This window comes from Camelus ferus, chromosome 2, assembly GCF_009834535.1.
Source record: "Camelus ferus isolate YT-003-E chromosome 2, BCGSAC_Cfer_1.0, whole genome shotgun sequence".
Taxonomy (NCBI): domain Eukaryota; kingdom Metazoa; phylum Chordata; class Mammalia; order Artiodactyla; family Camelidae; genus Camelus; species Camelus ferus.
In genome coordinates, this window is record NC_045697.1 from 99,919,838 (window position 1) to 99,943,128 (window position 23,291).

Consider the following 23,291-nt stretch of genomic DNA (forward strand, 5'->3'; position numbering starts at 1 on the left):
CTTTTGCACATCCATACTGTGGCATATTACACAGAAATTTTAAAAAAAGAAAACTAATGTTGATGTAGACAATGACTTGGATGAACCTCAAAGAACTCATGCTGAATGAAAAAAGTGAATGAAATGAAGTAAGCCAGAAAGAGAAAGAAAAATATCATATGATATCATTCATATGTGATATGTGAAATCTAAAAAAAAAAAAAAAAAAGACACTATGAACTCATTTACAAAACAGAAACAGACTTGCAGATTTAGTAAACAATCTTATGGTTATCAGGGAATGGGGGTGGGAGGCGATCAATTTGGGAGTTTGTGATTTGCAAATGTTTGCCACTATATATAAAAATAGATTTTAAAAAAGTTTCTTTTTTATAGCACAGGGAACTATGTTCAATATCTTGTAATAAACTTTAATGGAAAAAAATATGAAAATGAATATATGTACGTATATGCATGACTGGGACACTTTGCTGTACACCAGAGAAAGACACATTGTAATTGTACTTCAATAAAAAAAAACATTATAAAGGGGCACAGAGCTTGAAAGGGGAGAGAGAAAAAAAAAGACAAATCTTAAAAGGATACATATTGCATATTTCTATTTATGTAACAATCATGAAATAACATGATTATAGAGATGGAGAACAGGAGAGGGAGAATAGACTAATGGTTGCTGGTGTTAGCCGGGGGGTGAGGGAGGAGTGGGTGTGGCTGTGAAGGAGTAACACTAGAGGTGAGGGTGCAGCTGAGTGCCTTGGCTGTGATGGGAGTTACACAAGGCGATGCACAGAGCCACAGACACACACACACAAATGAGTGCATGCAGAATTGATGAAACCTGAATAAGCCCTGTGGATTGGGCCAATGTCAATGTCTTGGTTTTGATTTCATATGGAGGTTGTTTGGGATGTTAGCACTGGGGAGGAAGCGACTTGGGGAGAAAAGGCATGTGACTTCCCTGTACGTTTCTTTGCTATCTCTTATAAATCGATTATGATTTAAAAATTAAAGCGGCTTTTTGTTTGTTTTGTTTTTTGAAGTTATGATGAAACATTTTATGACAGAAAATGATGAAGGAATCTGAAAAGTAAGCGACCATCAGGCAGCTGAGAAATTACCTTTGAATCTAAGACTACTGTGGGTATAGAGAGAGAACACTAGCTTTTTGAAATCATGAAATGAGGCCTAGCATTATCTAGCTAAGTCACATGTGAGAGACACCCCATGGCTGTCACACAGACAGTCACACCAAGATCCACACCAAGATCCACAGATCTGCTCTCCCTGCATGCAGAAAATTCAAAATTTCAACTGAGCATCCGGACACCCAGCAAACGAGCACATTTCCACCCTCCCCTTCTGTGCCAGGTGGCTTGTTTCTGGCCAAAATAATGTGAGCACAAGTGACTGAGGAGGGCCCATTAAGGGAAAGGGGTAGACACTCCCTGTCTCCTTCCTGCAGGGAGGAGACACTCCTCAAGAGTGAACTAAAAGAAGCCCGAGTCCCTGGTGCCGCTGAGCTCCACACCGGCCCTGAACTGCCTTGCTGGCTCAGAGTGAGAGGAAAACAAATTTCTATCGTGCTGACCTCTACTTTGGGGTCTGCTGTATGACAGCCTGGCCTGTGCTCCAACTAATACAAGAGCTAAAACCTATAAACTGCTTACTATGGACTATGGTGTTTGGCATAAATTTACATGTTTTGTGTTCATTCCATTTAATCTGACTCTCCTGGTTCTGTTTATGCCTCACTGGCTACTCCCTTTCTGTCTCCTCTGCACATCCCCCTCCATCCTGAAACCTTGGGGAACTCCAGGCTGAGTCTTAAAACCTCTTTTCTCCATCAACACTGACTCCCCAGGGACTCCCAGCACTGTTCACTGCCTCTCCTGTCACCACTGTGGTCTAAGCCACTACCGTCTCTTACAACAGTCCCCACACGGATCTTCGAGGCCCTCTACCTTCATTTTTCCCCTAGAAGCAAGAGTGGTCTTTCTAAAACCTGTGTCAGATGTACTGCTCCCTTGCTTTCAACTCCAGTGGTTTCACAGCTCACTCAGCGTCAAATTCCAAGTCTGACCAAGGCCCACAGCCCCCACCTTCCCCCTCCCTCCCCCAGCTAGCTCTCCATCACCTGCCACCACCCTTTCCTCACCCCGTCCAGGCACAATGGCCTCAGCTGTCCCTCAGACACACCATGCTGGCTCCGCTGCCAGCGGGGGCCTCTGCCCTGGCCACCCCCTCTTGCCTGGAAATTGCTTCTCTCAGACACCATGCACTGGTGTCCCCATGTCACCTGTGTCTCTGCTAAATGTCACTTCACCAGACACGCAGAGAAACTGCGCTCCCTATCTTTTCACCCGTTGTGTTCTTTCTGACTTGTCTGCCTCTCGCCCTGTACTATGAGGGTAGAGAGTGGACAGTCTGATTCACAGCAAGGGCTCAACACATGTTGGCTGAACACACTGAATCCTCAGCAGGAAAGACGTGCTCTTCTTACCTGCATTTCAGAAACGAGGGAATGGATGTTTACCAAATCATTAACTTGCCCAAGGCTGCAGAGCTGTGCAGCCAGGTGTGAATGCAGGCTGTCCGATGCTAGGGTTCGCACCCAGAGCCCGACCTCTGGGGGGCGCCCCAGGGGTTCACCTCTCTGACTTCCTCCAAGCACGGCTGGTGCTCAGTGATGCCTTGGTCTGCCAGATTCAGTAAATAAAGTACAGGAGATACAGGGTGCCCAGTCACATTACTGATTCAGATAAGCAATGAATAACTGTCTCCTCTAATATTAGTCCTGTGTTTTATCTGACAACCCTAGAGACAGTATCTCCCTACAGGTGGCTCCACGTGGTGGACTCTGAACTATGTAATTTAGAATTTCCCCAAACTGCGGTTTACAGCTAAAGACCCCACCTTTCTAGTACTTTCTACCTGTTTTGAAAGAGAATTGAGTTTTGACTCAGGCATCCCTTTCTGATAACTAAGACAGGATAGTGCACTGATATCTTGAAAGCTGACCAGTGAAATCTCTCACCACTTACGTGGTAAGAGGGTTTTGACCTAATGAATGCAGGGTTTATGGAAGAAATGTCTCCTCTCCAGAGAAGCAGCTTCTAATGACCAAGTAAGAATTCTCTTGACAGTAAAGAAAGATGCAATACACTTATTTCCACTGAGAAGCCAGAATGCAGAGGTGGTTGGTAGGAGCTACCACTGGTGATGGAAAATATCACCTTTAATTCTCTCTGGGGTTATTACACCTTTGAAGGGGAAAGTTACCAGGGAAGGTAACTCTTCTGATCCTAACGGAAGGGTGGGGAGCATCCACTGCCAAGTTCACGCTGAAGATGTAGGACTGGGTTTACCTCAAACCGCGCCACAGTGTGCCTCTGATCAGCCAAAAACATCAGCTGTGAGGAAGAAGGAAACTAAATTTCCTGGCATCTACAACTGGCAGGGACGTTAACCATGTCATGGGCTCCTTACAATAACTCACTCCTTGTGAGTTGGTCCTGTTACTTCCATTATACAGATGGTAAAACCAAGGTCCAGAGAGGTTATGTAAGCTGCCTGGAGTCCCACAGGGGCTGCGCTGTAATGTGAGGCCCAGCCACCGGCTTCATAACTCCACTACTTCCTGTCCCCCCAGCCAATAGGTTCTTCCTTGTGTCTGGGGAGAAGAGAACATAAACTTTGGAGCTAGACAAAATCTGATCTGAATTTTTGTTCTTTCACTGGGCCATTCAGTTGAGTCTTCTGACTCCCAGTTTCTTCCTCTGTAAAATGAAACCCCAAATGTGTCCTTGTGGAACCGCCTTTAGAAATAAAAATATAGTAATATATAAAGTACAAAAAAAATTAAAAATAAAGTACAAATAATAGTAACTAGTAGTAGACATTGGCGTGGTGATCTCTGCAGATTGCTAAAGAGAGAGTTCTTTCCCCTAAGCCTGATATAATTTATATTTAATTGACATCTGTTTCTCAACTAGAAATGGGCCCAGCTGTCTGCTAGGCAGGGCCAGGGACTGGCCATGGACAGAACACAATGGAACACATACAAATGTTTAAAAACGGAAATGGACCACAGAATCTGGATAGTAGAAATGACGCCTTCTTTTGGTTTCAGTTTCGCTGTGGTCAGCAGGTTTGTTCAGATCATTCCATGGACTTCGGCCTAAACTAAGAATTTTTTTTTTAAGCTCCAGCATTTAAATATTTCTAAGTCCTCTCTCTGGAGGACTTAGAAAGGAGGGACCTATTGCACTTGGTGAAGCCTGGCCCTTGTGGTGTCTTTCAAATGTGTATGTATCTGTTTTCCATCAGCCCTGCCTTCCCATCAATGCGAAGGAAAGCTTGGGAGGATGAAGGAAATCACAAAGAGGTGCCCAGCACCGGAAGGGGACTGCTTGTCCCACCCAGGAATGCTCTAGGGGTGGGAAGGGCCACAGAGCATAAAACCGGGAACTTGGGACAGACTTGTCTCCACCTCATTCCCATATCTGATCCTCCTGCTCCTCATCTGGAAATCTGCGGGGGGGGGGGGAGGGGGGGGGGAACGTCACGCAAGGGTGGGTGAGGTGGTACGAAACAAAGGTCTGCAAACCTAAGACTTAGTTGCTGTCAGCAACCAGTGGGGAAAGCAGCACAGAGAGGAGGGTCTGCCTGCACTGAAAATTGCTTCTCAGCTCACAAAGATGTTAGGAATTAGACTGGAGAGTTAGACACAGGCCACAAAAATGTACAGAGAAACACAGAGTTGGAGAAGAGATAGAAATGAAGATGGCTAATTTGTTTATTGTTTAAGGAAGGGGGGATTTTAGGAAATTTAAATAACGTTAGGCTCTCTGATGCCCATCAGTGAATTTTGTTTGTTAGAAAGAGCATAATTCAATTAATGAATCGGTTCTTTTCATGGAACTGAAATTCCTCGGGAATTGCCCTTGTTTGGGGATGATGGGAAATGCTTGTTTGGAAATGCTGGCTCCTGGATCTACTGAGCCAACTTTTCTTTGCCTTGTTTTTAGCATTTCAGTCTGTCAGTAGCCCCTTCAAAAAGGTGAGGGGCAGGGGAGAAGAGACCACCACCCCGTTGTTCTCATGGCCCGTTTTCCTTTAGAAGATCTCCAGAAATAGCCAGGCCGGAACTTGGAATTTATGATTTCCTTTTAGGCTGGGACCGTTTGCACCAGATGTCCTAATTCTATAGTCCATTTCTGTTTTTAAATAAGACTAGGTCGTGGGAATTATGCCCAAAGTGCCTTTTACATGTTTCTTAGTTTATGGGGTGCTTATTTTCCCAGTATACAGAATGGGGTTCACTCCCGTTAGCCAGAGGGCTGAGCCCCATTCACACTGAACAGTCCTTTCTGTATGAGAAGGTCTCCAAATGCCCAGAGCAGACAGTGAGGCTCTGCCTTGGAAGACCGCGTGGAGAGACAGGAGAAATGGTGGGTGGGGGACATGCGGGTCTTTGGATTTCCAGAAAACAGCATAAAGTTACAAGAGGCTGAGCCCAAGATGGGAGAGAGATTCTCAAATACAGCTGAAGGGGCGTTCCCCCCAGCTCCACCCTGCCTTGTTCTGTGGTGGTGGCACCTGTGTGTACCTGTGTGCTCACGTGCCGGGGTAGGGGATGGGGAAGGTGTTTGGGTGGAGGAAAGAGCAGGACAAGAAAGAAGAAGATAGGAGGGGACCAGTATATGCAGTCAGTGCAAGGATTCTGCTTGTTGGAGTCCCACGTCTGCTGAGCGGGCTGCCCTCTAAGGCCCTCTGAGCTTAAGTCTCCACTCACAGCAATATCCAGACCTATGGGACACCTTTGTAACTCTGCCAGAAAGCAGGCCCATATTTTGTAACTACTCTGAGGCTCCTCAAAGGACTATGTCATCTGAAGTCTCTGCCGAGCAGAAAGGGCTCAAAAAGCCATTGTCACATTAAGTAAATATGAACATTACACAAAACATGTTAGCGTCAGTGTCAGATATGCTCTGTGCACTGCCTGCATATTAGCTGTGGGTTGAACATGCTGGTTGAAACACAAGAAATAATGAGAAGCACATTAGAGATAAACAGACTTGGGATCTGAAGCCCTGCTCCAATTTACTGAGGAACCTTGGGCAAGTTACTTAACCTCTCTAAGCTGCCATTCTATTATCTGTAAAGGGCATTAACACATCATCTGACTCTCAGGCCTGTGATCGTTAATTTTGACAAGGCATGGAAAACTCTAAGCACAATGCCCAGTATCATTTTAATATTTACCTAGAAGTGATTGAAAAGTTGCAGAAATTATAAACAGGCTAGAAAGTTCATGATATGTATTGTTTGGCCCAGGAAGTATTTTTGAAAATTAGGATAATTAAAATCAAGACCTCCAACTTCTCTTGAAAAACCAAAAGTTCTGGCAACAATGGTTCCCCATCTCAGGTGGCAAAGAGACTACCCCCATCCAGCAGGCCTTTGCTGTCTGGTGCCCTGAGGACCACCTTTTCCCACCCCCACCACCGCCCCTCACTTGGTGTTCGCCTCATGTGCGTGGCCCCATAGTCATGCTAACTTACAACAGACCGTTTTCTTTAAATACACACCATTCACGTTCAGCTTCATTAAGACATACTTTTGACAACTGGGCATTGTAGAAAGGGCACCGTTTTGTGTTCAGATTTGGAGGCAAGTCCCAGATACCACAGAAATTTCACAAATTGATGTTCCTCGGCTTGCTTATCAGCAAGAAAGGGAAAATTATTTTCTGCCTGTTTGGGTTGGTGAAAGGATTTTATGCACTACTCAGGAAGAGCAAGCAGCATGATTGCTGTGAACTGTTCCCGGTGTTACCAGCGAAAGGAGGAGGGAGAAGAGGAGGAAGAGGAAGAAAAGCACGAATCTTTAAATCAGGCAAAATGTGCTAATGTTATAACTGAGGGTCCACTGACAACTGGTGATAACTATTATACAGGTCTATGTGGTTTCTGAAGGATCAACAAACTTGTACAAGTTACACTTGGAAATCAAAGCTATGCATTAGCAAAAAATGTCATGCCCCAAATGCTTATTAGAGATATATTATGAAGAGTCTATGAGTGAAATAATATGAGGTCTGGAGTTTGCTTTAAAATATATCAGAAAAAAAAAGAAGGCATTAGATGAAACAGAGATCGGGAAGATGTTGTTTACTGCTGGGACTGGGCGATGGGTTAATGGAAATGCATTATATTATCCTTTTGACTTATACTGTGCTTGAAAATATCTACACATTAAAAGTAAAGAAAGAAGAAAATTCACACCAAATTCTCACCAATTCACATCTCCGAGGCCAAGCATTATGAAATTTTAAAGATTTTCTGAATAAATGAATAGACACACACTGTTTTTTGCATCTCTTGGGTCTTCTCTCACTGACATAACTGTAGTATCTCCCTTCTTAGTCTATTCTTTTAGTTCTCCCCACTCAATTTATTGCACAGGGAGTCTCAGAAATAATGTACTTGAAGGAAATCTCCCCTTAGTTTCCAGTGGCTGTTGGGGGCCTTGCAAATCGATTAGTGGTTTCAAGACTCCCCACTAACCAGTCTGTATTGGACCAACTGACCTCATGCCCATACGTATGTCTTCAATTCCATCTCTGTTCTATCCAGACAAATCCTATTGGCTCTGGATTTAATGCCAGGGCACTTTATTTGGCTCCTGACTCTGCCACTTTCTGTGTCTTTGAAAAACTAGCTCAACCTCTCTGAACTTACATTTTCACCTTAAAGTGTATTAACATTCACCTGGTGGGGCTGTCTGGGAAGTGCCGGCAGGCTCTCCATGAGTGGCAGCTATTTTTGTCATCATTAGTAAGCCCGACACATTATTCTGAGCTTTCAAAACTGTCTGTCCTTCTGCACAAACTACTCCTTGTGTTTTGTCAGCCACCTCTTTTGCCTGCTTAACATTTCTGAGATTAAACCCACCAGGCTGGGTCATCTTGAACAAGAAGAACCTCTGGTCGTGTGTCTGCTGTAAGGGCTTTTATTAACGTGCCCCAGTGCCTTCCAGAGGCTCGTCTCAGTCTGTGAGTCAGCCTTGAAGGCTGGGACTGGGTCTTCTCCTTCTGTGTAGCTCTAACGAAAGTGCAGCGCCTCGCACACAGGCCCACACAGAAGAAAACTGTCTCTCAAATGGTCCGTACAACTCCTTCCAGCAGGAGCTTGGGAGAACTTAACGATGATGGAGATTTTTCCTACAAGGCATTTATGAGCAGAGTCATCTCTACGCATCAGGAGAAGGCTGACCAACGGGCAGCCACCTGGGGCACCCCTGCTCAGATCTCAAGGCTGAATGTGCTTTTGGTATTTTTCCTGTTTCTAGTTTCCTGATGATCCTGAAGCACAGAAAGAAAGAAGTAGCATGTCTCAGAACCCGGTGTCATGCCACGGTCCAAACCAGGTTATAACCGGCGTCTGCGTCTAAGTGCCCCATTCTGCGTCTAGGGCAGCTCTGCATTCTGCGTTCTCAGCCTTCACCGGGCTCTGCCATTACCTGGGAACTTTTAAAAAATACTCATTCTTAGGCCTTATGCCAGAGATACAGATTTAACTGGTCTAGAATGGAGCCTAGAAATTTATATTTTTAAAAGTTTGGCTTTAAGAAAAAGTTTGAGTGATTTTAATGCACAGGCAGAACCACCAACCTAACAGCTAGGAGGGGAAGAAAGGCAAGGTCTGTAGTGTTTTCTTTAGGACGATCTATAGGGCATCGGGAAGCCACTGGAAACTGATGAGCAGAATGGCAACACTAAGCAGAGAAAATAAAAAACCAGTCGTCATGCGTTGAAAGACCCAGTAATGTAGGCTCTGGTACAAATACACGGGGCTGTCTTTCCAGGCAAAGGAAGGAAACCGCTGCTGTGACTGCGATAGGATGTCTGGCAGCCTATGGCCACCGTAAGGGACCAGCCAGACAGGATGGAAGTGGAAACCAGCCCTGGTCGTGGCTCCATTCTCCTCTCTCTCTCATTAAAAATGGGCCAGGCGCTGACCTCAGCAAGATGTTCGCTTATCTGCTGTCAAGAACAAAGCTGAGTTTCCACATACCAAGCTTTATTACTTTGGTCTAGAATTCTCTTCACAATAAAGGTTTTAGGAGACGCCTTTAGAAAAAACACCCCCAGCTACAATAATAACTATCGCCTTTAATCACATGGGCTCTTTTTCTGGAAAAACAATCATCCAAAATTTCTGACAGAGGACCATCCACAAGTCCTAGGGCAATGATTCATTTTTTAAATGCATTATGATGATAACCAGTTTTGGAGAGGATGAAGTGAAACAGCCATCCTTAATCTCTACTAGAGGAAATATAATTTGGGACAATTTTTACAGAAAATTGTGCCAGGAGCTTGGAAATAATTGATACTTTTTGATCCTCTGCTGTGAATCTATTCCTAAGAACGGACTCTAAGAAAATAATCAGAGATGTGTTGCTTGTGTACAAGTTTATCATATAATATATAATATCATACATATCATATAATAGATATACATGGAATAATAGCATGTGAATTTGCCATATGGTACTGAAAATGTGAAAATAAACGAAGAAAATGTCCAACAAAAAGGACCAGCCAAGTAAGTTTTGACACCTCATGAAAGCAGAATATTAAGAATCTATGAAAATCTGCAAACAATACATTAAATATTAGAGAATGCTGGTGATATATTTAAAGTGAAAATGGACTGTTACAAAACACTTTTCAGTAGAAACTTGTTTTTAAGCGTAAAATGCAAATATAAAAACCTTTTTGAGGGAAATATGGTGAGATGCTCACAGGATACAGTTTTTTCCTTGATATTTTCCCACAGTTTCTACATTTTTTATTATTAACATACACAAATTTTATAATTTTAAAACATAGCAAAAATGTTTTGTTTACAATGTATATGGGGTACCAACAAAAAGTTTTTTTAAATAATAAATTACCAGTCTTTCTCCCATTATGAGTTAAGGATGCATATTTCTGAAAAGGCTTCCAGAGCCGTACCAATTTTTTTTTAAAGCACCACATTTTTCCAAGTGCTAAACTAAAGAAACTTGGTTTTTTAAAATCTATTTTTATATATAGTGGTTAACATTGGCAAATCTCAAACTCTCAAATTTATCCCTTCCCACCCCCTTCCCCTCAGGAACTGTAAGATTATTTACTACGTCTGTGAATCTGTTTCTGTTCTGTAGATGATGAGTTCATTAGTGTCTTGTAATAACCTTTAATGAAAAAAAAATGAAACGAATATATGCATGTATATGCAGAAAAAAAAAGCACCACATTTTTACTCTGTTTAAGTGAGACTTTATGACCTCAGCCTGTCCCTCACCATTTCTCCCTTATCCAGGTTGTTGCTCATTGAAATGCTGACGATCACTGGTCACACGATCCCAAAACACCTACAGACGGCACAGTGCTCTCAGCAGAACATTCACACTCTTTCTTAACGATCAGGAAGTGAACAAACCAGGAGGCGTTACGGGCACTGAGCCTGCAGGGCTCTACACACCCCGAGTGCTGAGGGGTACGCAGCGTGCTGGGTCCTTCTCCCCTGGACGCCTGTTAGTTCTATTCTGGGATTCAAGACCAGGTCTGGGGGCATCAAGGACCGGGAGGCGCCCTCCCAACCCAGGCCAAGCAACTTTGGAGGAATCCTAGGACTCTGGTTCTTCTCCAGGATGCTCTAGAGTATTCTACATGCCTCGGACTGAAAAGGATTGGCTTGTCTGCTTCCCAGAAGATCTAAGGACTTGACATGAGCACAGGAAGTGAACTGATTTGTACAGGTCAACCTCCCCACTCCTGCTTTCAACAGCCCCTCCCCAACCAGAGCTGAACACAAGCTGCTGCGTGATCAGGCGTCAGGGTGGGCACAGCACAGAGCTGCTCATGCCACTTGTTCCGTGGTGCTAGACCCCCTCAGCTCAAAGCTGGCAGGTGGCAGGTAGCTGCTTGCTTCAGCAACAAGTTCTCAGAAGGTGGAAGGAAGCAAGTATACCCTGGGTTAGCAATGAAGTGTGTGGCCCCGTCTGATTGAGCCCCTCCTAGCACTCAGAGTGCTGGAACACTCAGGCAGGAAACCAGACCTACCTCATAGGACGTTCTGATGAGTCTGAAGATGTCGACCTCCGGGTAGGGCTCCACGTCATCACTGAGCAGGGAGTGGAGGTGAGGGATGGGAGGCAGCGTGCTGTCTTTATTGGTCACGCTGTCCAAGTATCTGGAAGAAGGAATCGGGAGTCACTGGGAGGCTAACCTGGAATTTCCCCTTTTACAGTTGTCCAGCCATTTTCTCCAAATTCTGCACATTAAAACAAAGGACTAGAATTTCCTTAAGAGCAGAATGAAATTCCCTTCACTAAAAGACAGAGCATATGAAAATAAATCCTCGGCCGCAGAGAGAAGTGGGCATTTTGACTCATGAATTATGTGGGCAATGAAGACTCATGAAACCAAGGAGACAGACAGATGGAGAGCACAGGGAAGAAACCCCAGAGGTGGTTCTCCAAGTGAGAAATACCTTCCCAGAACGGTCATGGCCTCCCCGTCATCCTTGCAGTTCAAAAGTTTGTCCACATTTGCATCCAGCACAGCCAGGGCCAACTGGAATATCACTTTGATTCCTTCATAGAAGAAACAGTCGACAACCACAACTGCACTCTCAAACGGCATCACGCTGAGAAATAGGGTGAGGAACCAGGACAGGGAGATGGTGGAAATCACGCCCAGGTCCTGCATGCAGTCGTACAGCTGCGGGACATAGTCTCGGGCGAGCTCCTCGAAGACACCCTGGTCCACCAGGGCACCTGTAGCGGGGGTGGACACCAGAGGTCATGGGTTAACCTACTACAGCTTCTCACGAATGCACCCAATCCAATGGCCTGACTAAAACCAGCCAGTTCACAATTGCTGCCGAGACAGAACTCCAGTTACTACGTTACTGGACCAACATGTCGGCACAGCCAAGTCACCAGAGGAGTTCTGGCTGCCTCTTCTCTTCCTGGGAGGTCTTCCTGTCCTGGCTGTCTACCAGAAAGGAGCAATAGCATGACAATTACAAAGACTGTTGGAAGGGTCAGTTTACAAAATTTTCATGACACACAATTCTTTATTTTGTTGGCAACATAAATGGTTAGGCATGAAAAGTATATCTAAGTAGCTTCATTTCTTGGCAAACTCTTTTAAAAACAAATTGCTCTTTTGGATGCATGGTCCTCACACAGGAATTGTTTCTTTAAATGATTGCTTTTTAAACTTAAAAGCATTCCAGCTGAACACACTCATGATCGACGTCCTGATATTTCTGGAGAGTACTTCCAATGATTTAAATTACTGTGCAGAAGTTTAGAAATGAAGACAGAATGCAAGAGGGACACGTAAAGCATACATTTTCCTACACCAGCAATGAAAAGTGTGTCCTGCTAAAATGAATGTCTAACACGTGAGAGGATTATAATTTATTTAAGTACTCCCCATTGTTGTTTGCTTTGCAAAGAAACCAGTTCCAAAAAATACCTTAGAAACTTAGCTTTGGCAACATTTTATATGCTATTGTCTCCATTCCTTTTCTGAATACTTCTGCCTTTTGTAGATTCCATCCTTCTCATGAAAGAATTGCTAAACCTTTTTGGGTTGATGATCTGTGTGCTTGGTGTAGCTCTCACATGCCACAGAGTGACACCCACATCAGGTGTCTTAGGAAACAGTTTCCGTCAAGGTGATACATGTATACTCTCCTAAGCTCTTTGGAGCTCCTTTGGGTACCACCTGTATTGATTCAAGCCTCTCATCCCCATTTTGGAAAACTGGATTAGTCTAAAACTCTTTTGGCTAATGGTGCCTGGAAATGATATCCTGGCTCTAGAAACACCTTCCTGTGAGATAAGGGTTAAAATGTGAGCTGCATCACCACATACCAACCACCCTGGTGTTGTAGTAATCAGGAAGCATGCGTTCACACAAAGCCACCAGCAGCCAGAAAGCTTCCTCCTCTTTGGCATAAAGCAGCAGCACTGATGTGACAATGTTCATGGCCTGAATGAGTGGAAGGAGATGTCATGAAACACATTTTAAATACATCAGACACATTTGAACATAGAAGCCATTTTGTTAACCTAAAAAGTGACCGAGTTAGTCCCAAGGGGCCAGCAAACTTCTTCCATAAGAAAAACACATAATAAATATTTAAAGGCTTTGCAAGGGATATGCACATATTCCTCTGAGTTTTGTTTTCTTTACAACCTTTTAAAAATGTAAAAACTCTTAGTCCTTGAACCTGTTAACTTTAAAGGGCCTCCATGAACACCAGCATTCACCAAGGCCTGAGCCCCCGACACTTGCAAACCCTCATTCAAGAACTTGGTCCAAAGGCCCTTTGACAAAGCTTTGAACCTGCTGAAATCTCCTTGTTTTTAATCCTCAATTCAGTGAGGTAAATATTTCCTTTTTAATCTTCCATAATTGTTTCTATAACTGAGTACACACGGCTTGAGGCTCTCCTCGAGAACAATGAAACCTTTCAGAGTTGGAGTTCTCGCCCACTATTTCCATCTGGATAAGGATGGAAGGTGATAAGTAACAGGAATTTAATTCTAAAGTAACTGACTTTATTAAAAGATATTATCAGACAGCTCATAACCACTCAAGGCTCAACTACTTTAATAGTCCCTTTAATTAAAAAGAGGAAGATCAAAAGATAAATATGAACTTTATAATATTAGAAGCCAACTCACTTCTGGACTGCTTTTGATCTTCTAGAAACCAGTAAGTGTTCATCAGGCTTCTACGATATAAATGTCAAAAAAGGAATTTTGGTCTAATAGGCTCTTTCTTGTAAGCCTTACTCAGTATGTTCCCAGGTGAAACCATTATTAAAATTCCACTTGATGATTAACCTGCCTAGTACATGACCATGGTCACAGTTAGTGCCTGAATCATTCAGTCAAGGTACGTTCTTTTGGGAGTCTCCTTGGTAGCAGGCTCTGGACTAGGTACTGGGGAAAGACGGGGACACAGTGGTGACAAGTCTCACAGGGCATAAATGCTTGGGTCAGAGAGACAGAACAAAGATGTAAAAGTTGATGCATTAATTTGGGGGTGTATTTAAATTAAGTGCTATCAAAAAGATAAAATAACGTGGTACAAGGAGGCCTGTGCTCTGCGCGCGTGTGTGTGTACAGAGGAATTAAGCCTGCTTTAGCATTTAGCTAGACGGTCAGAGAAGACCTCTCTGTATATGTAGCCTTTAAATCTAAGGTCACGTTATCTTGGAGCTTCCCAAACTGTGGCACTAGTACAAACGATCATTTTAGCTGGTGTATGAGCAACATCTTTTTCATACTGAATTAAGTATTTATTTTACTGTGCATTAAAATATAACCATAGCACATAAAAGTTACATTCTCAAGGTCACTAATTGCTTAGAAGATGCAAAGGAGGAGCAGCGTGGAACCTAGAATCCAGAAATAAAGGACAGGTAGGTATGCGGGCGTGCTCACGACTAGCTAGCGACCAGGCAGGTCACCAGAGGGTGATGGGTCCAGGAAGGACACCCCTGTATCCTGGTTCCTCTGCTCAGTTCAGTGGTTCTCAGCCCAGGGAGACTTTGCTCCCTGGGGGACGTCTGGTAACACCTAAAGAAATTTTAGTTGTCACAATTAGGGGGTTCTACTGGCATTTAGTGGGTAGATACTATTAAACATGTTATTAAACAGGAATGTTATTTAACATCCTAAAGGACAGCCCCACACAAAGAATTATCCAGTCCCCAAGGCCAACAGCACCAAGGTTGAGAGACCCTCGTGCAGCAACAGCTCTCTTGGCCATGAAGCCTTTCTGCTCATTCCTCAGTGGCTAATAACACGTCTTTTCTTTAAAGCCTCATCCGTCTGTGACACTCACCTGGCAATACCCTATGTTAGGGTTCCGGAAAGCGTAAGCTGTTAGGACTCTCCTCAGAGCAGCGATGCCCATCTCGTTCTGGAAAGCTGGGTGTTCTGGGAGGGAGCGGTGGAGGTCCCTCTCTATCTCCTCCGTGGCGAGGTTGTACTTCCCCATGGACTTCTCCACGAGGTCTTCATAGTACCCAGGGTGTGTGGCCTTCTCGTTGATGGCACCTGGGAAACACCCACCAGACCCAGCGTCAGAAAGTGGAAGCGGACCCCCAGCCTCGTGGCCTTCCCCACCCCTCAGAGGACATGCGTGAGGTGACAGTGACATCCCACAACGGTGCGTGTGCTGCAGTCACGGCCAGGCTGTCAGTTCACTCCTGGCTTCCCTCCCTCTTCCTCTTCTATTTCAAAACCTCCCTATACTATATGCTACCACTCATGTGTGGACTCTAAAAAGTAATACAAATGAATCCACATACAACTCAGAAGTAGACTCACAGACAGAGAAGCTTGCGGTTACCAAAGGGGAAAGGCGGGGAGGGGTAAAACAGGAGTATGGGACTGACAGATAGAAGTCATACATAAAATAGATAAGCAACAAGGACCTACTGCACAGCACAGGGAACCATATTTGGTATCTTGTAATAAGCCATAACAGAACGTAATCAGAAAAAAATAACTGAATCACTCTGCTGTACACCTGAAACTAACACAATATTGTGAATCAACTATACTCCAGTAAAAAATAATGATGATTAAAGAATAAGAGAAACCTCCCTCAGGTAGAGTTTCAAGGAACTCCCCCAGACTATCCCGAGGGGCTGCTCCGAGAAGGGCAGGGAGGGGGGCGGACTGCGCCAAGCTGAGGCTCGCGGGTCTCAGCCCTCCCATCAACCACGGCAGCTCTGCTTGCGTTTGACGGGGCTCCTCCTTAGGCGTTCACTTGAAAAAGGAGGTTCTGCATCTCAAAACAAGTCTGGAAACTGTTTGCTAAGGTGCAAGCTTCGAAGGGCTCAAACCGCCTTAGTGAAGAGGAGGTGGGGTTCAGATACCTGGAGGGATGTTTAAAATTGCAGTGACGGGCCCCTGCCACCGAGGGGAGCCCCGCAGGGGTGGGGATGAGGGCCAGGTGGTGGTGAGAATCACTGCTTTGAGATACTTACATTTTAAGTTCTTTTTTAAAGTTTTTGCTTCTTATTTTGGGGGGGGGTAATAAGGTTTATTTATTTACTTTAATGGAGATACTGAGGACAGAACCCAGGATTTCTATGCATGCATTCTACCACTGAGCTATATCCTCCCCCTGTAAGACTCCGGAGCACAGAAAAGCCCTGGATACAAATACCTTAATCTAAATCTAGTTAAATAAAATCTAAGTATGTATAAATTATATATACACACACACACACATAAATATACATAGAAAATACACACACATATGTACATACTATATAATTAAATATGTGTATATATATATGTGTTATCTCTACACACACACAAACACACACACACTTAATGACAGGGTAAACTGACTAGAAATTAGAGCCCCTGGGCTTACTCACTCCTTGTCGCTGACGGTCACCCAGAGAGCCAGCCTCATCACTCACACCTGCCCCACAAAGGCAGTCTGGTTGACTTAACACTAGCTTAACACTAGCTTCTGCACTCCTTTCAAGGATGGTTTACAAGCACTTCTTGCCATCTGGCCTGCACTCAATTTAGTGGGTAGCCAAGCCAGGTCCTGGGACAGTGGCCCTCAGAGTCATGGGAAGCAGGGCAGGTCCCAGGAGGCTGGGCTCTCCCCGTGGTCAAGCTGGCCTCCGCGTGAACCCTACCCACCCCCCGGTGCACTGGGTGGAAACATGGGCTCACTTCTATACCCAACAAACGTGGTGTGTACACTGCTTCACCTCTGGCCTCACGCAGCCCATCATAGTTAAAGAAAACACGGGGGCCGGGTGGGAGGGTATAGTTCAAGTGGTAGACTGCATCCTTAGCATGAATGAAGCCCTGGGTTCAATCCCCAGCACCTCCTCCAAAAACAAAATAAAATAAATAAACCTAATTACCTGCCCTCCCCAAAAAAGTTAAAAAAAAAAAGGAAAACACTGGGTCTAACTCTAAACAGGGCTCTACAAGGCTGTGGACTGCTGTATCCTGTTTCCCAGTGCCCACCGTAAGTTTCATTTTCATCTAAAATGCAGCTGTAAGTAACTCCCCATTTGAGTAAGGAAGATGAAAATGGAATTGTTTTGTTCACTGCAGCAGTGATCTGAATCAGGCTGTCAGGTGAGTAGCTCACCAAACACAGGAAAGATGGCAGACTGGACGGTAAGGATCTTCTTGAGATGGACTGGAAATTAGAGACAATTTGACTCAAATTTGGATTTGTAAATGAGGAGCTATGGCTGGTCCACTTGTGGCAAATGAAAAACAAGACATGTAAATGAGGACAGAATAAACCAGTTTTACATGAAACAGAGAAGACCAATTATTTTTCAGGATTCTCTACTCCTACTTCTGAGCTGTTAAAACAGCTCATTGGTAATTACCATTTATATCTACTTTTAGAAAGAGCTACAAGTTTTTTCTTTAAGGCTTTCTTGTAAGTCTGGTAACTTCTTTTCATTTTAATGTCATCTTTAAAATAAAAGGTTTTGATATAAGCACTTGTGTCAGACCAGCTCAGGTTCAAATAAAAATTTTCACATGAGCCTATTTAAAACGATTCCATTTCAGCCCTCTAATCAGGTAGAGCAACTGATTTATATATTAAAGACAAGACTGGTGACACCCAAAGAAATGCTCTGATGTTTGTGACAGAACAGATCCCTGGGATACACGGGATGCTTGAGGCTGGGAGGAAGGAGTGATGGGGGTTATCCCCAAAGGACCCCTGGCTTCTGTAGCGGACTCAGAGGTTTAACCTGATGGCGTCATACTGGGCGTGAGCCTAGTGGTGGGCCTGTGAAGATGGACACACCTCTCCCACGGCTCTGGGATCGTCCCCTTCTGTCCTTCCCAGCATCTCCAGCTTGGAGTGTAAGTATAATCCAGGTAGGCTTTTAGCTCCAGAGCCCATTCCGGCCTCTCTTCCCTGTCTCCAGTGAGAACCCGCAAAATCAAGAGAAGCCAAAACTCATTGATGAGGTTCTCTTATTCCTCCATTTCTACCCTCTTCCCCACCCCAACGACTGCTCTGGACAAGTGCCACATTTAAACATCCTCAATGAAGCTGACACAGCTGAAAAAGGAGAAAAAAAAAAAAAAAAAGAAGACTCTAAAAATCACAAAGAATGCTACTCTTTTTCTTTGGGTTCTGTTTGTCCCTAAATAGAGTTAGAGGAAAAATGGAAGAGGTTACGAGGACTCAAGGGATGGTGGCTTCAACATCTGTTGAATACGTGTCCTGTGTTTTCATGGAGGGAAGAGTCATGGGGGGGTTTCAAGACTCTGGCAAGGGACGGCAATTTAGCCCTGAATGGGGGGCCGACATGGTGAAAGGGCCCTGGTGCACGACGGCCCCGCGGGCTCTGGGGCCGGTGCTCCCACCCCCGCCGGCCGTACCTGACAGCAGCAGCCAGAGCTCCCCGCGCATGCTCTCTGGGACGCCCTTCAGCACCAGCTCCCGCGTCTTTTCTGTGCGATACATGCAGATCCCTTGCCCATACTCGGCAAAGTGAATCTTCCAGGCCTGCTCTTTCAAAAACTCTTTGGCCTGAAATAGATAATGAAACATCAGTACATCCCAAAGTACCTGGAGGATGGTAAGAAGTTCAATGGAAGGTCAGAACATCTTCCTTAGTGAACACAGCGGCTGAGTTCTGGACAGAATGGACATAAGGATAAAGGACTCAGATCTTCTGGGGTCCTTCCCTGACTGATCACAGCCTGTGGTTCTGCCGTGACGCTTCCTGTACCAGAGTCAGAATTCCGCTTACCTGAGATGGGTCAGCAGAGTGCAAACCACATTTATGGCTTTATGTCCACACCTCCAAGTGAAAGTAAGCTGATGTTTTTAAAACGTGGTCTGAGAAATTATGTCCTTATTTGTTAGTTGACTAAACAATAGTTAAATACAAGATTGTATATCAAAACTGTACTTCAATTTTTTAAATACGCATAAAAAAGTTAAAAATATGACCAAAAAAAGTCATCTGTACTGTCTCTAACTCATCTCCTTCAGTGAAGAAGCCACTCTGAAACCTAATGACATATTTGACAAAATCTGCTTTACTTGCAGGAAAGTATCTGTTGACGGATTTATGAGTTTATTTTTAAGGTCTACAATGTGTTATATTGACGTATTTGAGTTTACTTTTTTTTAAGGTGTACAGTGTGTTGATTTACTAGATACTGCAATATGATACTACCATACCATGTCACTCAATTATCATTTCTTTTTGGTTGTGAGAACTTAAGATCTAATTTCTTAGCAACTTTAAAGTTAAAAAAAAGTTTGCTTTTATTAAGAGCATATTTTTCAAACGTTATGGTTCTAATATAAGAACATTCTGGGCAAGAGGAGGAGGCACCCACCAATTTCGGGTTGAACTCCTCGGGAGATCGCCGCCGATACATGGTCATCAGGGTCTGGGTGGCTGTGGGGACGCTGTTGCCGTTGAGGTTGAACTGGCGCTCTCCATCAGCGTCAGAGCTGGTGCTTCTCTGGGGGCTGGAGGAAAGCAGGCTGCTGGGCCGAGAGTACACCTGCAGGTGCAGAGAGGAGCAAGCCGCTGGATGGTCTGGGCTGTAGGATCTACTCTGGACAGATACCAACAGCTTGGCTCCCAAGGCTTCTTGCTACGTCACAAAGCAGAAGAAAGGCAGCAAGCCAGCACTTTGGTGGGGTCGTGGGACTCAGAGCCAATGCCCAAAAGAGGTCTCCTCTGTGTTTGTTTGTTTGTTTGTTTGTTTATCCTCTGTATTTTAGATGTATTTTTGCAACAAGTGGTTGGCCACACATCTCTCTGATTAGTATGCTGCATGCCAAGCACACTGTGGTTGAATCAACTGCTTATGGGACCACCTCCCTCACCTCCTCTCTATTTTCTGGTGCCTCAAAAATGCCCACATAGTCTTAGAGCAGGAGGACAGGGGCAGGGCTGTTACTCATGTGCTCACTATTTTTACAACTTGCTTTAACTACCAGTAACTTGTGCTATGACTTGAGCTAGTCACATAGCTTTCAGGGCTTCAGTTTCCCTGGATATTGGTCCAGGGCCTGATTCAATTCAACTGGGGATACAATTCGTATCTTATCATAATAAATGACCTCTGTACCATTCCCAACAAGATCAACAGTGCAATAAGAGGGTTAGACCAGATGATCTCTAAGGTTCTGTCCAGCCCTAGATGATCCCAAATACAAACTCCATGAGATTTAAATGAGATACTGCTCTGGGCAGAGGGTAGGTGGTTCATCTCAGCACAGCTGCAAAGCTTGAAGATCCAAGAAACGGGACAAGGAAGTGAGCACCTCCAGGGAAGAGTAATAAGATGAACCAAAACACCCGCAGGTGCCTTCCACAGACCTCATCATCTGAACTGTTGCAGCTTCCTGCAAATTCTTTGTCCGAGTATATTTTAGAGGTCGTCTGTTGCAGGAAATCAGAGATCCTCTGCACTAGAAAGTCTCTGTCTTTCAAATTGGCAAACAGGAAGGTCATCCTGTTCCTGGTGCTGATAGATAAGGGACTGGGGAGCACGCTGGAGCTGTCTGCCTTTTCTACAATCGTCACCTGAAAAGAAAGAGGACACAGAGCATTACTTTCTGGGGATTATGCAACAGCAATCTCTGAGCAGCACCGAAGAAGGAACACAGCATTTTTAAGTCCTATAGGAACCACCCATATTTTATTGAGGCAAGCTGAGATTCTTTAACTCTGTTCCCATAAAATAAAGCAGCTCACAACAAATCAAAGTAGAGCTGGAATTATCTGGCTGGTTTTTCTAAATCAGTAGTTCTAAATCGAGAATAATTTTTGCCCCCCAGGAGACATCTGGCAACATCTAGAGACACTTTCAGTTGTCACAAGTGGAAGTACCACTGGCACCTAGCAGGTAGAGGACAGGGATGCTGTTAGACATCCTGCAGTGCACAGGACACAGGGCAGCTGCCCCAACAACACCCAGGCCAAGACAAGTCCAGGTCAGTGGCACCAAGAATGAATAAACCTTGCTGTGAAGGAATTCTTTGATTTTCATTAAAATTTCATGGAGCCATAAGAGAGAGAACTCCCAGCTGCTACATCACCCTTAAGAGACAGAAACAGGCATGATACTGGTTCCTTTTTACAAAGCTTAATGTGGAGAAGGCTTTCAAAACACCACCAATCTTTCAAACGTCTCATTTAGACCCCAGGGCTTTGCATCCCTCACCTCCCACCACTTCAAAGTTTTAAAGGCTCCATTTTGAACAGACATGACGTAAACAAGTTAACTGCAACCTTATCTGCACCGGCTGACTCTATGTGTGTGTGGAGGTGGGGTGCTGTGTGTGTAGGTGTGTGGTTGGGTCTCAGAGACAGAGACAGCGAGAGAGAGAGAGGGAGCGTGCGTGTGTGGTGGAGTAAGTGAACCACACTGGGAGAAAAATAGGAAAGGGGGCATCTGCTTTAGCTTCGAAATGATGGCATGTGTTTGGTGCTCTATAATAGGATTTTCATCAACTGGAAACTAGGATAAATGCATTACAAGTTTTTTCTTTAGCCCACTGGGAAGAACGCCTCAAGGCCAGCCCTAGATCAGTGGTTTATTTGCAGCAGCTCTGACTAAATACTTAGTTTCCTTCCCCTCTTCATTTCCACTGGTAAGTCATCTAGACAGGTTCAACTTCAGCCCTTTCATCAGCATTTTCATGTGAACCACCAAAGCAGAACTTTGAAAACTTCAAGGTTAAGGAAACCACTGGAGTTGCCTAAAAAATTACATGGTCACAAATGCAAAACAGGGATTACTGGGGTCCATAAAGGGAAACCTGCAGGACCTGACTTCCATCCTCAGATTTTATACATACATAGAATTAGATATATATTTATACATTTTTTTCCCCTTAACAGAGGTACTGGGGATTGAACCCAGGACCTCATGCATACAAAGCACACGCTCTATCACTGAGCTATACCCCCACCCACATATTTATACATTTTTAAAGGAATCCTCTGAGATACTCGGAGTTGCACATAAAAGTGTTTATTCCTCAATGCAAATGAAGCTAGAAAAATGGAAAAACAAAAACAAAAACAACCTCTTTATCATAAAAAGGATCTTCCCATGACCCCTCAGATGTGTGTTGAATAATCCTCATTTTAAAAGACCTATAAAAACTCCTTTTCTCCCAACGGATTTTTTTCTGATTCTTTTGGTCACCAGGTGTCTGGGACTAAATGACACATGCAAAAAGAATGAAAGGTTCAAGTTCTGTGCCTAAAACACAGACACCACGTGGATCTTGCTGAAGTCAAAGTGTAAAGTCCTATGTCTAGTAGGATCATAAATACAGTTAACTCAGTTCACAGAATCAGTTTAACTCAGTTCACAGAAAGACCAGTGTCTGCTCAAACAGACTCGCTGGTGGGTGGGAGCCCTGCCCTACTGCTTTCTGTCATTATCATTACCTACAGGTAATAAAAATTACATTAAGTCTTTTGCTTCTTCCATTAGTCGAGGTTAGAGATCTACCATTAATATATTTCAGCGATTCATCAGGTTAAAGGAAAGGGCACTGCTGTCTCACTGAGCATCATGTTAAAGCTGCATCCTCCAGCCACAGAATGCTTTATTTCTAAACGCTACCCCCACCATTGTCCCTTATCTGATTTATGCTGAAATATGACTGAATTATCTCTGCCTTACTACCTGTTAGAGAAAACTGGCAAGCAGAAGATGGGCTGAGGGTATCAGCCACCACTCTCTCAGTTCCCTGAGCTCTCACTATCATGCTGTAAATTGCACTGGCATGTGCAGAGAGTTAGCTGGACCGCACCAAGAGGTGGGGAACAGGAGAGCAGACGTCTGGACAGCAGCTCCAGCCCCTCTCTGCTCCTCAGTTCCCTCTGGATAAACAGAGTGGTGACTCACTCAGAGTCATAAATGACACATCCATGGAACATTCTTAATCCCAGGATGGGTTTCCTTAGCCAGTCCGGGTTACTGTGCTTTACTACAGTCAGGTAGGACTTGACCAAGAAAATTTCAGTGACAGTCTTGTGTATGGTGATAGATGTTAACTAGACTTACTGTGGTGATCATTCTGCAATACTGACAAATATTGAATCACTATGTTGTCCACCTGAAACTAATATGTCAATTACAACACACACACACGCGTATAATAACTCCCTAAGACAAAGAAGGTAAGTTTGCTGGAAAAA

General features: G+C 44.2%; 1 protein-coding gene, 1 long non-coding RNA gene and 1 other non-coding gene across 3 annotated transcripts in view; 1 reads left to right on the forward strand and 2 right to left on the reverse strand.

Moving 5' to 3' along the window:
• The window catches only part of TBC1D9 (TBC1 domain family member 9), a 106,798-nt gene that overhangs the window by 16,912 nt on the left and 66,595 nt on the right, over positions 1–23,291 (reverse strand). Inside the window, exons 7-13 of the mRNA XM_032463935.1 lie at positions 20,451–20,657; positions 19,456–19,626; positions 18,484–18,634; positions 14,927–15,141; positions 12,943–13,060; positions 11,547–11,832; positions 11,117–11,246 (exon numbers count right to left, since the gene is read on the reverse strand). Of these exons, the coding sequence (XP_032319826.1) occupies positions 11,117–11,246; positions 11,547–11,832; positions 12,943–13,060; positions 14,927–15,141; positions 18,484–18,634; positions 19,456–19,626; positions 20,451–20,657 (1,278 nt within the window). The remainder of the gene's footprint in view (positions 1–11,116; positions 11,247–11,546; positions 11,833–12,942; positions 13,061–14,926; positions 15,142–18,483; positions 18,635–19,455; positions 19,627–20,450; positions 20,658–23,291) is intronic.
• Positions 8,166–22,933, forward strand: LOC116658692. The gene is made up of 3 exons (XR_004313952.1): positions 8,166–8,246; positions 13,586–13,593; positions 22,924–22,933. It is a non-coding gene; the product is annotated as an uncharacterized LOC116658692 (long non-coding RNA).
• TRNAT-UGU lies at positions 21,975–22,046 on the reverse strand. Its single transcript has one exon. It is a non-coding gene; the product is annotated as a tRNA-Thr (tRNA).